Source organism: Echiichthys vipera (assembly GCF_963691815.1).
Source record: "Echiichthys vipera genome assembly, chromosome: 1".
Taxonomy (NCBI): domain Eukaryota; kingdom Metazoa; phylum Chordata; class Actinopteri; order Perciformes; family Trachinidae; genus Echiichthys; species Echiichthys vipera.
In genome coordinates, this window is record NC_139826.1 from 18174175 (window position 1) to 18190131 (window position 15957).

Below are 15957 nucleotides of genomic sequence, written 5' to 3' on the forward strand. Positions count from 1 at the left end.
ACCTTTGTTATTCCTTTGAAGAAGTTCAAAGCTTTGTCCTGTACCTCCAGGGCAAGGACAAATCTATACCTCCATGTATAGATGTGCCACAATAGGGGACACTGAAGATCACAAATTTCCAGTTTAAAGGCACTTTTTACAGACAAAAACACAGCTGTGCCATGGGTTCACCAGTATCTCCTATTGTGGCAAATCTATGCATGGTGGAGGTAGAGGACAAGGCTTTGAACTCCGAGCCATTGGTTCAGATATGTGGATGACATATGGGTTAAAATCAAATCCAAAGAGGAGCACTTTTACCGAACATATAACACGGTGTGTTTTTATTTTTTGTTTGTGTTACAGAGACAACAGCTAAAACATTTAAGAGCTGGTTTGTATCACGTTTTGAATGCACTGGCTTAAAAAAACTAACTGAGGAAGAAAATATTCTCTATTGTGAGAAAGTGAGAAAGAAAAGAATCAGTCAAAGGCTGTATTTATTTACTGAATTTGTGTTATTTCATTGAAACAGGGTACACTGTTTACAAAACTACATCTGATCCTTTTTAACTCCGTCATCATTGTAATGTCAAACAGCTTCACACATGGCTAAACAGCGAGAGAGCAGAAAGAGTTAAAATGTTTAACATTTAATTAATTTTTAGAATTAACTAAAGCGTTTGGAGTTCTTTGCAAAACTACACAACTCTAATTATTTAAATTCATGTTGAATTTTTAAAGACATATGAACATGGTAAATGTTTAATCTTAAATGCTTATAGAAGTACATATTTGATTAAAAAATATAGGCTGTACTGTAGGCCTACTCTTTGTATTACTGTAGGACTACAAAGAGTAGGCCCCTTACCCCTTAGCTGAAAGAGAAACGAAGCTGGGACCCCCTGCTACAAATATTGTATTAAACTGAGTTGTAAACTGGGCATAACAGCTACGGTTGCCTACAGTCTATACACACAGCTGTGTATGGTGCATAGAGTACTAACGTATTACAATAAGCATTATTGACATATTCATATGTTTATACATCATTTGTTAATGTTAAACATATATTTTGAAGGCACATAGAATCCTTCAGCTCAGTTGTATTTGAGCACGGCTACTTTAGTGGCTATCTTGCCTATAAGCCAGTTAGTCTATCAGCAAGGTTGTGTAAATGTTTTGTTTTTTTCACAAGAATATCTTTGCTAATACTATGTTGCATTCATGTTAATGTATAATGTCTTTCAGACATTTAAAAAAAATGTTGGAAAAGATTATAAAACAGAGTATACAGAGGACCCCCTTGAAGAACCCTACTGTATGGCATCCAGTCTGCAGGGGGCAATAGCAGCTAGGGCCAGATGTGCTTGCCTGTGTCCATCCAAGGCTATGGAAGGAGGCTAGGACACCAAACAAAAATGGCGGCGCTCTGGGGGTATGACGCATGCGCTGGAAATAAAGTGACGGTTTCCGCTTAGTTGCTGTTAGGGTGTGTTCGGGCCGTTTCTTTCTCTCTTTCCATGAAAGCGCGCCACCCATCGAGCCTCTTGGCAATTGCAGACCAGATTTTTCTGCGCATGTGTCATACCCCCAAGCGCCGCCATTTTGTAAGGTGGCTCAGCCTCTTTCTGCTAGTCTTGTAGCCTTCCCGGATATCACGTCAAACAAATATCGCGATGCTGACCTCGCAGGGTTTCTAACTTTCAGAAGCGGTTAATGAACAGTAAGTAAACTGACAGTTTTAGGATGAACACCAAGTTGAAACACTGGAAGGAGGCGGCCACTCTGATTTTAGCCGCGGGTCACGGGCTCGCCGCGGACGGTTTGTTGTCAAGGACACCGCTGACAGCCGCTGCAGGTTCACCGCTGGGCAGCAGCTGCGGACGGTCACACCAGCCGCACAAGTCCTGCTTTGACTACGATGTTTTACTGCTCAAACGAAGCAGCAAAAGCGGATTTATGCCTAATGCGTATGTGTTTCCCGGCGGCATGGTGGACTCTTCCGACTTTTCGAGTGAATGGCTGGACATTTTCAAATCGTTCAGGAACTTTCCTAATTTTGGTTTGGGAAGTGTCACCCAGCCGGTCGAGACCAGACCTCCAATGTTCGCCACAGACCGACTGAAGCTGGGCTCTCTTCTCCCGGGAGAGGTCGCCTTCCGGATCTGCGCCTTGCGGGAGACGTTTGAGGAATCCGGTGTGCTCCTGGTTGTGTCTAAACTGGAGGCGACACGTTTGCTAAAAAGCATAGAGATCAGGAGCGCCCCTGATCAAGTAGACCCACTACACCACAATATAAACGATCTGTGCAGTAGTGACCTCACCGAGTGGAGGGCTCTGGTAAACCAGAACCCGTCCAACTTCATCAGGATGTGCAGAGAGTTGGAGGTGTTGCCCAATATCTGGGCTTTACACGAGTGGGGCAACTGGCTGACTCCCGCAGGTCGACACGGTGCGAAGAGGTTTGACACCGCTTTCTTCATCTGCTGCCTGCAGGAGACCCCACACACACTTCAGGATGAAAAGGAAATAGTGCACTTTGAGGTGATATAGGCTGCATAAATCAAGTGAATTGCACAACACATTTACATCAAATGTTGACCAAAGTGCTTTACAGAGACACGATGAGCATGTGTTTTTTTATTTATGTAAAATACAATGCATATGCATCAGAGAAGAAGCAACATATTGACGTCAATCAACAGAAAACCAATCACAAGTACCATGATGATCTCAAATCATTTTCTTTAAAAAAAAATCCAGCTTCTTGTCCAGTGTCTCAGTCAGTGAGTGACAAAAAAATTACATTGGGCTACATACATTTCAAACGATTACAAATTACATTTGTCCATTATAGGGCACTGACAGGTTGATTTTTTTTCTTTCAATTGAATAATACATCACACAAACTAGAAACAACCAACTCTCCTTCTGCCTTCATTATTAATGTTTGAATTGAAAAGGTTATTTATGCAATTAAGTAAAGAGAATAACGAAACAGATAATGCACTGAAATGTGTTTGTTTTTAATAGGCTGAGAGTAACACAATATATTTTGTTGATTTCATATCTCTGGATGGAAGTAAATGTTATTCTTGCAAACAACTGGGTGAAAATGGGTGTGATCCTGAATCGGCTTCTTGAATGGTGTGATCATATCGCAAGATGGTCTTTAGCTCGATATGTATCTATCACATTAAAAAAATCTAGGGGATCTGTTAGTCTGTCAAGATGACTTGTCATTGTAATGTGTTTTAAAAAAAAAAATACTATTAATCAATATATTGTTATGTGAAAACAAGCAAATATTGCAGACATTTGCGCATAGGTGGTATTCATCATGTTTACGCAGGTCATTTACACAGTTATCTGAAGTTAAGAAGCGTTTGCTGAATCTGATGTGGCACAAACGTAAGAGAAAGTTAAGATAAGAATACGAAAAAAGTTCTTGTATGAGGCCCATTGACTATGAAGACAGATGTACAAGACTGTGGACATAACTGCACAGTCTTCTCCATTTACAGCAGCTGATCAATTTAATGGATACTACAGAATTAAGTGCCATATAATGTACCAAACTAAAAGGAAAAAGATGTGTACAGTGGTAAGACTACCTCTCTCTCTGTGTTTCAGTGGTTCACGCCCTCAGAGGTCCTCCAGAGTTACCAAGCACGGGAGTTTTGGATCGCCCCTCCACAGTTCTACGAGCTCAGCCGCATGTGCCGCATCCCTTTGCTTAATGACCTCCACAGATTCTCCATCCAGCGTGCTGCAGAGGGCTGCGAACACTATCTGCCTGTTGTTTCCCTAGAAGATGAACGCCACACGGCACTGCTGCCAGGTGCGGATTGTCCATCGCATCTAACACACACATCGAAACAGCAGGAAGCATGTTGATGTTCCACTAAGTAAATTATAAATAACCTTTATCATGTGATGGAGGAGTGTGAAGTGATATTCTATAGTTTTCTTATTGCTTGCAAATCCCCATGTTATTTCGTTACAATAAAGATGGGAACTGTAGTTCATGATGAGTAATTTCCACATACTCCATCTTAGTGCCATAAATTCTTAATATCCCAAACAAATTAACTATAAACTGTTGTCCAAGTATTGTTTGCTAAAGACTAGCACTAGAGTGCCCAGTACTACAGTAAATATTTATATCTATGGTAAGAAGGAACAGACATGGTGAGAAAGTTGGAGAGTGTCCAGTGTATTGTTAAGGTAATTTAGCAGTAGTGACTGGATTCTGACTGCTGCTATTGCTGTTATTTATTTGTTCTACTGTTATCGTTTTCTAGGTTATGAGGGTTAAAACCGTTGTGAGGGTTAAAACCTAAGTAATTAAACCGTAACATAAATTCTTATGATAAATTAACCATTTGTCTATTTTTCCCATCTCTATCTATTTTCCTTTGGTCTCCACTCTCTCCAGGTGACAAACACTACCCTCTGGGCACTTCAGAAGAGGCTGAGGTGGGTACGAGCACAGACCCTCAGCTGGAGGACCCTCAGGACGATTCTGCACTGCACCGCCTGGTGATCTCAGATCCATACACTATTAATCTACAGATCACCATCACGCCCAAATTCAATCACCTGCTCCCTGTAATAGGGCAAACCTTCCCACATGACAGTCAGCTCTGACTTGCCCCACCGGCTATACAAGCCCTGTGCACATGCAACAAAGCAGCACAAGTTTACCAAGCTGATATTATCAGATGGACCTTTTCCACAGCAGACATTTTGACTTGACACTGTCAGGGAAGCACTGGTGTTACTGATGACATTAACAATGGCTCTGTTCTATTTATATGTCACACTTAAGCCACAGTCATTTGTTCTTCCATGAAAAGTAGGTGGGGCTGGAAGCTTTCTCAGTAACCACCTGCATGGCTACAGTAGTTGGGGAACCGCTGTAGCTGGTGAGCTAACCGCTAGTCAGTCACAATAGCTCCTCAAGCTTGTCTCCCTTTTCTCTGTACTGTACTGTTCTGCTCTGGCTCTCTGTCCCATCAAATGTCAGCACTGTCTACCCAGCTCGCTGGTGGTCAGCAGAGCAAATTTGCGTGTCAAAGTTTACCAAGGTTGAACTCTGCATTGTTAAACTAAAACCTGGTACAATCATTACCATCCCATGAGGTTCTAATGCAGTGGAAACATTCACTGCTCCAGTAAATAGAAGGAATTACATATTTATTTACAACTTTATATACGAAGGGGGATACTGTATTTCTAGTCTGCTCAGAACCCCAGAACCTCAGAACCCAGTAACATTGCATATGGTTGACAAACAGTGAATTCAATTTTTACAGTATGTTTAACAAGACAAGCTACCATTTCAGCTATGTCATTGTCCCCAAGTCAATATCAAGATTTTCACAAACAAGCGATGGGTCATGTGAACTGTCGGATGCAGCCTGAAGTAGCAAGTTGAACAGCGAATGGGATGTGAGGACTTTGGTGTTCAGAGGACTACATGTTATTATATAAAGAAATTAGTTTTTTTTTTTTCTTTCATTTAATTAATTAATTTATTTCTAAAGTTGAGGTATCCACAGTCAGCAGAGATTTGTAGGTTGTACATGAGATATTGCAACAATAACAGGACCATTTTCATGAGGCTTTCGTCATTTAACTGCTGATGCTATGCAGCCAGACTATTGTATGTCGACTGTTTAGATGCCAGTCTTTTTGTTTTGTTTAATTCCATGTGGCTGTTATGTCGCAATCATTGCCATCAGAGAGATCCATCCGTCCACCAGCTCCCTCACTTATACTATGTTAAATAAATTATTGCTAATGGCCTTATTGTACAAAGATGTGACTCATTTTAATTAAACCCAAATGAGCTTTATTAGCATGATCATATTAAGACAAACTATTGCCAAAACACATAGTACAACATGAAAAGTGCATATTGACATTCTCGATTGATGGCCAGGTTGCGCTCGCAGAGTCTGTACTTCATCAGAGTAGTTCTTTGATTCATGTTGGTCTGCCATAGTACTCGATTTTTAAGGTGTGCATGTGTTCCAATTGGTGGTGTGGTTTTGTTTCTGGTTTGTTATATTGGTCAACCCTGACTGATTTGTTTTCAGACAGGTGGGACGGAACACTGTTTTGATGAATAACTAGAATTGGCCTAATTCATCTTTGCAGGCATTTGTGTTTTTCTGTGTACCTGCAAGATGCTTTTGCAGAACTCTAAATGCATATTTTCTACTTTTTTTGTTCTTCTTAAAGAAAGAGGACCCCACATGTCACTTGCATAGAGGAGAATTGGTTCTCTACAGACTGGAATCATTTGAGCAACTTTCGAATTGGAATTTAAATCTAATTTTGACTTTTTATTGTGTAGAGCGCCCTCTTTGCTTTCTCCCTCAGTTGGTTTATTGCTGGGTTAAAACTTGCAGTGGAACTTAATTCAGGTCTGATTCATGGCAGTGTATGCATTGTGTTCAGATGAACGGTGTTTAGCATCGGGGCTATGCGGAAATCCGCCTATTGAAGAAAAAAATGTTTATGTGGAAATGAATAACTTGTTCTTCAAGAACTTCTTGGCCAGACATGGTCTTAACATTTTAATTTGCTCCACTCTACTTTAAAGTAAACGATGAAGTAACCATTTACTTCTGTCCAAATCTAGCTATAACCATAGTAACAGGCTGAAATACAATCAATACCTGCAGCTAAAGAGTGTATGTGTTCGCATGTGTGCGTGTGTGTGTGCGTGCATGTGCGTGTGTGTGTGGCGTCTTTGGGTGTCTTCCTTGCTCACAGCATGGATCTTCATGGCAAATTGACAGAAGTAATCTGTCAAATGGATTGTACCCTGTGTCTGCCATTTATACATTAATGTATTATTAAACAGATCAATTTATTATTCATTATTAATTTGATCATTTTACTGATGCTGTCTCACACTGCTTTTAGGTAGGTGATCTGTGCATATGGTGCTTTATGATGAGCACATGGTGAGAGAGCTATAATAACATAAAGCTATAATAATGAGTCTAATGGGTGCCTGACAAATGTCCACAATTACTATTACAATATCTGATCTAAAAAAGCACTTTATATAAAGTAACTGTGTAGATGCAGTCAGAATATCTACACAGCTGCACTTACTCAATACTCATAACCAGACTGTTTTTAAACTGGTCCTCAATTTACTCTTTTTTAACAATCTAGGTGAGAAAGGACAGGCAACATATATAGGATATATATTTAAGTCCACATCTTTTCGGTACAGAAACACTAAGTGCACCTCAGATTAGTGGGCTGGAAGAGAGGGAAAGATCTATATATAGAGTGATAAATACATTTTCAGAAAATTTGAATTAAATGTATTTATTTTGGATTTGCAGAGCCTCTACATCAAAAATAATTGGTTTATTATAATGTTGCTGCATGTTTTATCCAGCAAATGTCCCTTAACGGGATAGTTTGGATATTTTGAAGTGGGGTTGTATGAGGTAGGCTTATTTATCCAGAGTCGCTGTGTAATCTACATTAGTTGGCGGTCGGCATGCCCCTTGGAAGGGGGTTGGGCATGATGGCTAAAGCCTGCAGGGACCGTAATTAAACATATTTAGCTACCTACCTACTTTTATGTATATATATATGTGTATATATTTAGAATATTTTCACCGCTTTACCTTGACGAAAGACAGCCCTTTCCAATAAGGCCTTGAAACCGTTATATCCATGTATCCTTGGGCTAGCTGTGGTTAGTTTGTTTGTGTTAGGATGTCTGACTTTGTGTTTTAAAGGGTTCATTCCGATTAGTATCCAAAGCATTCAAACTTTCCATATATGTCACAGACCCCAATGGAACATTTTCTTATTAAATGGTGCGGCATACTAGAACAGGTCAGCACCACTCAATCTGATTTTCATCTTTTTTGACACACATTTCATGTGTCTGTGTCTGTGTCTGTGTGTGTGTGTGTGTGTGTGTGTGTGTGTGTGTGTGTGTGTGTGTGTGTGTGTGTGTGTGTGTGTGTGTGTGTGTGTGTGTGTGTGTGTGTGTGTGTGTGTGTGTGTGTGTGTGTGTGTGTGTGTGTGTGTGTGTGTGTGTGTGTGTGTGTGTGTGTGTGTGTGTGTGTGTGTGTGTGTGTGTGTGTGTGTGTGTGTGTGTGTGTGTGTGTGTGTGTGTGTGAGAAAAAGGTGGCGAATTGAAATAGCACTGATCAACCTTCTGTGCTGTTTGCGGTGTGGAGAGTCGGTTGAGGGTTTCTATGGCAACCCACAGCCTTGGAAACCCACCATCTTCGCCCAGATGAGGTGATGATGCAGTGGTCTGTCTCTGCCAAGTGTGTAGCTCGCCTCTCTGTGAACAAGTCTGCTTAGTTTGTTTCCAAGCGACGGAAGTGAAGCAAAATAAATTGGCTCTGTCATGCATAAGTTCAAATAGAACGCCTCCAAACGACTGCAGCGACAGTCGATTTTCTCACCTGTAAAGGGCCAATTGTTATACCAAAGCACATGCTCTAAAACTTTGATGCAGTTGCTATTTTGAGAAGCAGCTTGCATAACAGAGACCGCAACAAAATCGTTTCAGTGTGCCTATCTCCAAGTCTTTTTTGCATGAACATTCTTTTTTTTACTTGAGGGACGAATTTTAAAGTGCAGTGTTTTAGGAGGCTTTATCTCCTCCACTATTTGAATCCCCTCCCTTACTTCCCCATGTTTAATTCATTTACTTTATATTTTTGGAACTCTGGATGACAGTGTAAGTCCATTGTGAGTTTCAAAGATGTGCATGACTCACTGTTGGCAGAGCTGCTTAGTGCCTCTATGAGATGACAACAAGGATCAACAAGATGTCAGAAAGCCTTTTGTGAATCGGGTGTGAGCACGCCACTGATTTTCATGCATCAGTCTTGCCCAAAAAAATGCTCTCCCTTATGTGGTCTCAGTGATTTTAGAATTTGAGTTATTTTATAATGTTCTATTAATTTTTCTCACTGGGTTTCTAATCCTGAGAGGGTCTTAAAAGAGGCAGACAGACTGGAATAAGAGAGGATAAAGGAAAAGGCATTTAAGTAGTCTGGTAAATTAACATTAATGTCCCAAATGATTGCTATCTTAATATCCAACTTGGATATTTTACACTTTACACCGTGTTTTTTAATATAAGAAAAATTTAATTTTGTTCCATTGTCCTACTCCCACATGGAGTCAGACCTCTGCTTAGGAGAGGATCTTTAATTAAATTGGATCCTTTGAGATTATCATATACTTCCCCACCTGGAAACTAAGACTAAGTGGTCTTTAAATGCTAGGGGTCTATATTCACCATGTACAATTATCGGAGAAAGCCCTCAGGAATGGGGGCGGAGATCATTAAAGTCAGTTTAGACCTCATTCAATGTGCAACTGTTGACATGGGAGCAGTTAAAACACACTTTTCCCCCTAGAATTCACATTGGAGCAATAACTGCAGTGTGTTTTTTAAATTCTGATGACAAGTAAGAATTGCTGCTGTTATCCAGAGAATAGACATGGATTTATTTATCAGTTTTTCTGCCTGAAAGCACGAGCAGGAGAGACACACATGCTTATAGGTACTGCAGATTACCATAATCAATGTAACTTTATTATAGACATATAGGTCCATATCAGTATAAAAGAAATACTAAAACACTTAATTTAGAAAAGGAGCTGTTAGTAGCACTCATTTTGATACTGCATATTTCAGTCTCATTGTCATATTTTTGGATTCCTAAACAACATCAACATCTTCTATCTTTCGGGATCAGCTTTTTAATTCAGCCTTGTAACAGTGATGCAGTCTGTGGGTTTTCTGTAAATCTCCTTACAATAATGTACCATACATGACATTATTGACTGTAAACCTTTTGATAATGTAAACATCTTGTTTCTGACTTTATTGTGGATTAACCATCTCAAGTTGAACGATTTTATAACCTTTGTAACCAGAGATGTATTTCAAATAAATAACTAATAAAGTTTGGAGGAAGAAATGAAGTAAATTTGAACATCCACGGTTATTTTGACTCAATATTTAGATTGTTCTTTATGCATATATGTATGAGCTTTCCTGTGAAAATAATTTACACAATTGTAATTACATGAAAGGAAGGTATAAATCAAAATAAATCTACCCACAGTGAAATTGCATCTTTTTAGTTAAACCTTTCTAAAACCCTGATTAAGTAAGGGAAGCATGCTCTACCACAGCAGAACATTATTAGATGTCATGTTCTCCTTTCTTATTTCATAAAATCATAGGTAAGCAGTAAATTCAATCGTCGGTCTTTGATATCATCTGATTAACATTTCTGACTTGAATCTATCTGAGCTCACCTCAAACTATCAGGACAACTGTCCCAACTGCCCACCCCCCTTAATCAACAGCCAGGCTGTAGCTCTGACAGCCGTCCACCCTCACTTACCATTCCACAAATACCTTTAAAGAGTCTTACAACTAAAACCATTAAGAGCTAAAGCGTCTGTTTTAGTCTCCTTACCATTTTAAATCGAACAGGTCTAAGATATTAATCCCCTGCTTAAAATAAATCGGTGTACATCTGATGTAGCCTATGTGTGTCAAGCTCTGCAAGTGATTACAAACTGGGCTAATCTAAATTCCATTAGCTTTAACGCAAAGCAACTATTTCATGGAAATATGACATGCAATGCATCCATATGCGCAAAGACATTTGGCACGTGGGGTTTATTTTACAAGCATGTTTTAGTGTGTTTCAAAATTTTATTAAAATAAATATACTTATGTATGTACATTATCTGACACAGCAGTCATACAAACCTCTATTCACATGCTGCAATATATATATATATAAATATAAATATATATATATATTCAACACTGCAAAAAAAACCTGAAAAGGAACATGAGCAGGCTTACAGTGAACTGGTGCAGCGTTAAAAGACTGTTGACGTCTCTTAGGTCCCCAAAGGCTCCCATGAAGCACATTGTTATTTGATGCAATGAAGTAAGATGCAGGCCTTCTATAATACACAGATGTTTTGTTTTGATGCTTTAAAGCTGCATATATGGGACAGTGCAGTGATTTGATTAGCTCCAACTGCAACAACTGCTCTTTTAGTTTCCATATGACACTTATTCCTCTGACTAGATCCCCCCCCCCCCCCCCTTAGTTTGAACCTGTCTGACTTATTGGATTGAATTCATAAATTTAAAGCATCAATCAGCAGAACATCAAGGGCAATACTTAACAGTAGGCTACATTTATGCTTGAGCTTTTCCCCACTAATCCACTTGGATTACGTGTTGTTTGTAGGCCTATCATCCTGATGGCCAGACACTGTCACGTAATTTCAGGACTTTTTTTCCCCACGCTATTCCAAAAATAGCCTACACGACCCCCATGGCTCCTCAAAAAATACTTAACTTCATATTGTGCCTGACGTCCGTTCTGGTTGTTCTACATTTGTATCTAGTGCAACTCCTCATCTCCACCGAATACATTCACAAAATCCGAGAAAGATTAATAACTTTGCATGTCCACAATTTCTCAGCCCCCTTCAGAAGAACAAGAAGCAGCTCTTTCTCTCTTGTTGTGGAGCTGTTGTGGCTCTCATAACCACAGTGACGCGCCCGTGGGCAGCAGCGCGCGGGTGTCCCATCGGTTGGTTGTTTAGACAGTTCAGGACATATTGATGACCAAGTATCCTAGAACCGCGGCGACCGTGACGATGACGAAGAATACGAGCACGGCACAGATCGACGCGAAACTAGCATCCCTGTTGCCTCCTCCGTCCTCTTCTTTGGGCTCCTCATCGCAGATGGAGATGACACCCACGGAGGAATTCCCCACGCTCATGTTGGACTTGAGCTCCGCGCCCGCCTCCTGCTTTGCCTCCACGGCCCACGGCGCCACCTGCACCTTCATCTCCATCTCCTCCATCATCTGGGTCACCTGGGAGATCTCGGACTGCAGGTCCCTGAGGTCCGCCGTGTCGATGTTGCTGTCCGCCTCGTACTTCATGTTCTGCACGCTCATGGCCCGGGCCGCCACGGTAGTGGTGCTGCCGGTCATCCCCGTCTGGATGAGGTGTCTCGTTGGCACCTTGAGGGGGAAATCCTGCCCTATCTCCAGGGACCTTTTCATGTCCACCTCCAGGAGCTCCATGCTGCTGGAGAACAGCACCCAAAGGCGCTCGTACTCGGCCCGGTCCTCTTTGCTGATGGTTTTGTCTTTGAGCAGGGAAGTCAGTTTAGTCCGGTTGGCCACGGCCAGCTCCTGGGCCTTTTTGCGGGTCCTCTTCAGCTCCTCTCGCAGGTTCTGCGAGTCGGAGGTGCTTCCCAGAGCAATGACCAAATGCCTGTAGCAGGCGGTCACTTTGTTCAAAGCGTCCAGCATTGTTTTGCACTCATCTTTCCCCATGATAACTGATTTAAAAAAAAGAATATATCTATTCACCAAAAAATGTGAAAACAAAAAGATGCTTGGAGAGTAATGGCGAGCTGTTAGTGACGGCGCTTCATCCACTGTCCTTAGTTTAGTTTCAGCAGGAGCACACCCCCAGCTCTACAAATCCCCTCAATGCACTAGTCAGAGCAAATTCCTCTCTACCCATGCTCTTTCCTGTCTGCAAGCAGGCACAGAGAGCGGCTTAGATATTAATGCGTCCGTAAATGGCTTTAGGCTATACCTTTGCGCTTCCCCACTCGAGATCAGACAGCACCGGGACGCCTCTCCTGCAGGGCGGATGCTGAATGGACGTGAAACAATCCAACCTTCTTTTTCTTTTAGGAGAATGAGATCCAGATTCAGCTACAGGTGTCACAACATCCGCTTCGCTGCAGTTTGCGGAGAGAACGCGGCCGCCTTTCTCGTCGGCAGCTCAAAAATAAAGTCCCTGCTGAAGAATATGCGCGGCTGGGGAGGGGGATGAAGATCCTCACTGAGAGTGCAATAGAGAAAAAGGCTTCAAAGTGTCCATTACGAGGCGTTGTGTTTTTTTGGTTTAGTTTTGATCTGTATGAGGAGCTGTCCGCTTCAGCACCACAGCCGATGATGTTTAAACGCCAGCAAGCGCCGTCTTCTGAGGTCACATGTGCGCACTAAACAGAGCCATGCAGGCAGGGAAACAAAGCAGCCACGCTCCCATTGGTTCCATCACACGGGCGTCTTGTTTGAAAGCAGCCTGTCATTGGCTGCTCTGTCCTTAACGTGGGCAGTGCTGTGGTGTCTATCCGCTGGGATGTCAAATCACAAAGCCCTAACCTATCTGCCACTAGCCATCAGGTTTCAGGCAATTGAAACAATGGCTGACTGACTGAAGATACTCAGCATTCTCTGCGTTTGTCTTTGCATTTAAAAACAGTGGTGGGTGAAAGAGCTCACACTTCACCTGATTGATCATTTAAACCACCCTATATCTGCTTAATAAAGACACATTATATTGACAGTAGTGTAGAATGGATAATAAGTGTGTGAAGTGACTCACAGCCATATATTACACATACTTGCTTGCATGCCTCACAGTCAATTAAGCACAGACCTGCCTGCACACAGTTACTTGCCAGGAAGGATGTTGGTGGTATAATGTGTTGTTTACTTACTTGGATCCTGCTGTGTTGAGAGGTGAGAGGATGATATGGCTGTGCAGTGTTTGCCTGCTTTGCTCTTTTTGCATTATTGAGGCAGACAGGGCCTAATGATGCATTGACTGCAGTGCGAAGGTAATGGGCTGAATCGCAGAGGATGCCCGAAGAACTGAAGGAGAGTCACATTGTTTTTGCTTTATTGTTTATTTATTTCATCCATTCCACGTCTCCCCAGTTTGAAATTAGTTTCGAGACATCACACACACTGCATCCCCTAGAATGTATGCATTTTTACGGACGCAATAGTATTTATACCCCATTATTTCATGACATTAATTCAGCTTGTACTGTGAGCTGTATTGTTTCATATACTGTATGTCTGAACTGCTGGTAACCATGCCAGTGATGTCTGACTAAGAAATATCTTGGCTGAGTCAGATGTTTTGTTAAGATCTTGGCAATTTCTTTCCCCCTTTGAATATGTTTCCATGGCAACCTCTCACCTCTTGGCATGCACTCTAAGGACATTTTCCCACAAGGTATTGAATAATTACTGCAAGTGCCGTAGATTGGCAACAGTCATTTCCAGTGTTTCACATGTTGAATTGAAGTCACAAGATTCATGAATAGCAGTTGGATTAATTGTACGCTGTGAAGATGTGGTTGAGGGCCTTTTGAGAGATAATTGGCTCTTGACTTTTTGGATGAATTTATTGTTGTTCTTTGAATGTCATCAACTCTGGTCTATTTCCTCGTTAATAAAAGACTTAATTTACTGTTCAAAAAAAAGGTACACTGCAGTTTCCATGAGTTACATTTTCTTAGCTCACGACATATCAGCAAGCTTTTCCAATCCTGACTGATCAAATACAGAAACACAGCCAAAGTCCATCACACAAACATGGCGTGGCCGGTTGACAGCTATAAACTTGAGCATTTTTATCTGTTCAATCTGTTCTTATTGAGGTGATTCTCTAGAGTCAGAATTGCAGGATTACACTATAAAAATTGGCTGTGAGCTCAGTGTCTGCGTTCCTATAATAAGGTTGCTGGTAAGATGGTTTGTTACATTCAAGTGTTGGGATGAGTCATACACGCTGCTGTCTGATTGCTCTCAGAATGAACACATCATGGAGCACTCAATATGATTTCCTGTGCAGAGGCTCTCTGTGGTTTGCTGTTACACGGAGAGGAGTAACAGGATAGTGAGGAGCTCCAAAATTTAAAGTTGTTTTTACACTCATGAATTCATTGCACTGACTTATGGGAAGAAAAATAAATCCTGAAAAAATAAACTGCTACGAGTGTGTGTGTGTGTGTGTGTGTGTGTGTGTGTGTGTGTGTGTGTGTGTGTGTGTGTGTGTGTGTGTGTGTGTGTGTGTGTGTGTGTGTGTGTGTGTGTGTGTGTGTGTGTGTGTGTGTGTGTGTGTGTGTGTGTGTGTGTGTGTGTGTGTGTGTGTGTGTGTGTGTGTGTGTGTGTGTGTGTGTGTTTTAATTTAAGCCAAGGTTACAGTCCACAAAGAAACAAGAAAAACTCTTTTCACATGGCAGCATTTGTGACTTCCATTTGACATCAGTCTGCTGCATAAATCCGTCTCTTCCAGTGCTGTTATATTTGAAAATAGTGCCAGAGGTGTTTGTATTCATAGTAGGATCACTAACACTTAATAAGTGTCAATGGACAGCTCACATCTGGCCATTAACCTTCACCCCCCACTGGCACATCAAAAGTATGATAGATTATAATATGGGCCATATGATTCCACTCACATGACAAATGGCGGTGAACTGTCCTGAAAATAAGAATGTACTGTATGTCATGCTTGGCTGAGGCGTGTTGCGTCAATAGCCAGGAATTAAAATTAAAATTGAGCAAAAACATCCCCAGAGGTTCAAGAGGTTAAGATGAAGAGGGAACCAACAGAGAGGGAAATAACTTGGTATAGATCAGTTTGCAAATGATGCTATATAATGCTCAAATCCAGATTAGCAGGTTCCTAAGGATTAGCAATAAAATACCTTCTAATGTATCTTTTAATGGAGGTTGTCGTCTGTCTAAAGTGCATTTTCATCATATGGAATCAATGGGCAGGAAATGGAGCCTTCTGGCACTCGCTACACTTCATGCGAGATAATGGTCAACAGGGGACAGATTATAGAAAACTCTTGAATAACCTTTGTCAACTCTCTTGATAATCCCAGGAAAAAGCTCATACACTGACTGACTGACCCTTTTCTCTCATATTAAATAGGCTTTCTAGAGACATTAACTTATGGCTGGTGCAGTCACCATAATGTGCGGCATCCACTAAATGTCTGAACGCATCTGTTTTGTTGTTTGATAAGAGGTTTATTGGATTTGTCTAAATCTAACGTATGTGTTTTGGTGTGGGGAATAAAGAACC

The 15957-nt window shown here is 41.2% G+C and overlaps 2 protein-coding genes across 2 annotated transcripts; one reads left to right on the forward strand and one right to left on the reverse strand.

The window, feature by feature from the left end:
• Positions 1–1716: 1716 nt before the first annotated feature.
• nudt19 (nudix (nucleoside diphosphate linked moiety X)-type motif 19) lies at positions 1717–4926 on the forward strand. The gene is made up of 3 exons (XM_083916573.1): positions 1717–2526; positions 3616–3823; positions 4421–4926. The coding sequence occupies exons 1-3, from the start codon at positions 1729–1731 to the stop codon at positions 4630–4632; spliced, it is 1218 nt and encodes a 405-aa protein (XP_083772699.1). The 5' UTR covers positions 1717–1728; the 3' UTR covers positions 4633–4926.
• A 6719-nt stretch (positions 4927–11645) lies between these two features.
• On the reverse strand, positions 11646–12386 carry LOC310950089 (regulator of G-protein signaling 9-binding protein; the record flags this gene model as incomplete). Its single annotated transcript, XM_083917752.1, has 1 exon — positions 11646–12386. The coding sequence occupies one exon, from the start codon at positions 12384–12386 to the stop codon at positions 11646–11648; it is 741 nt and encodes a 246-aa protein (XP_083773878.1).
• Positions 12387–15957: the final 3571 nt, after the last annotated feature.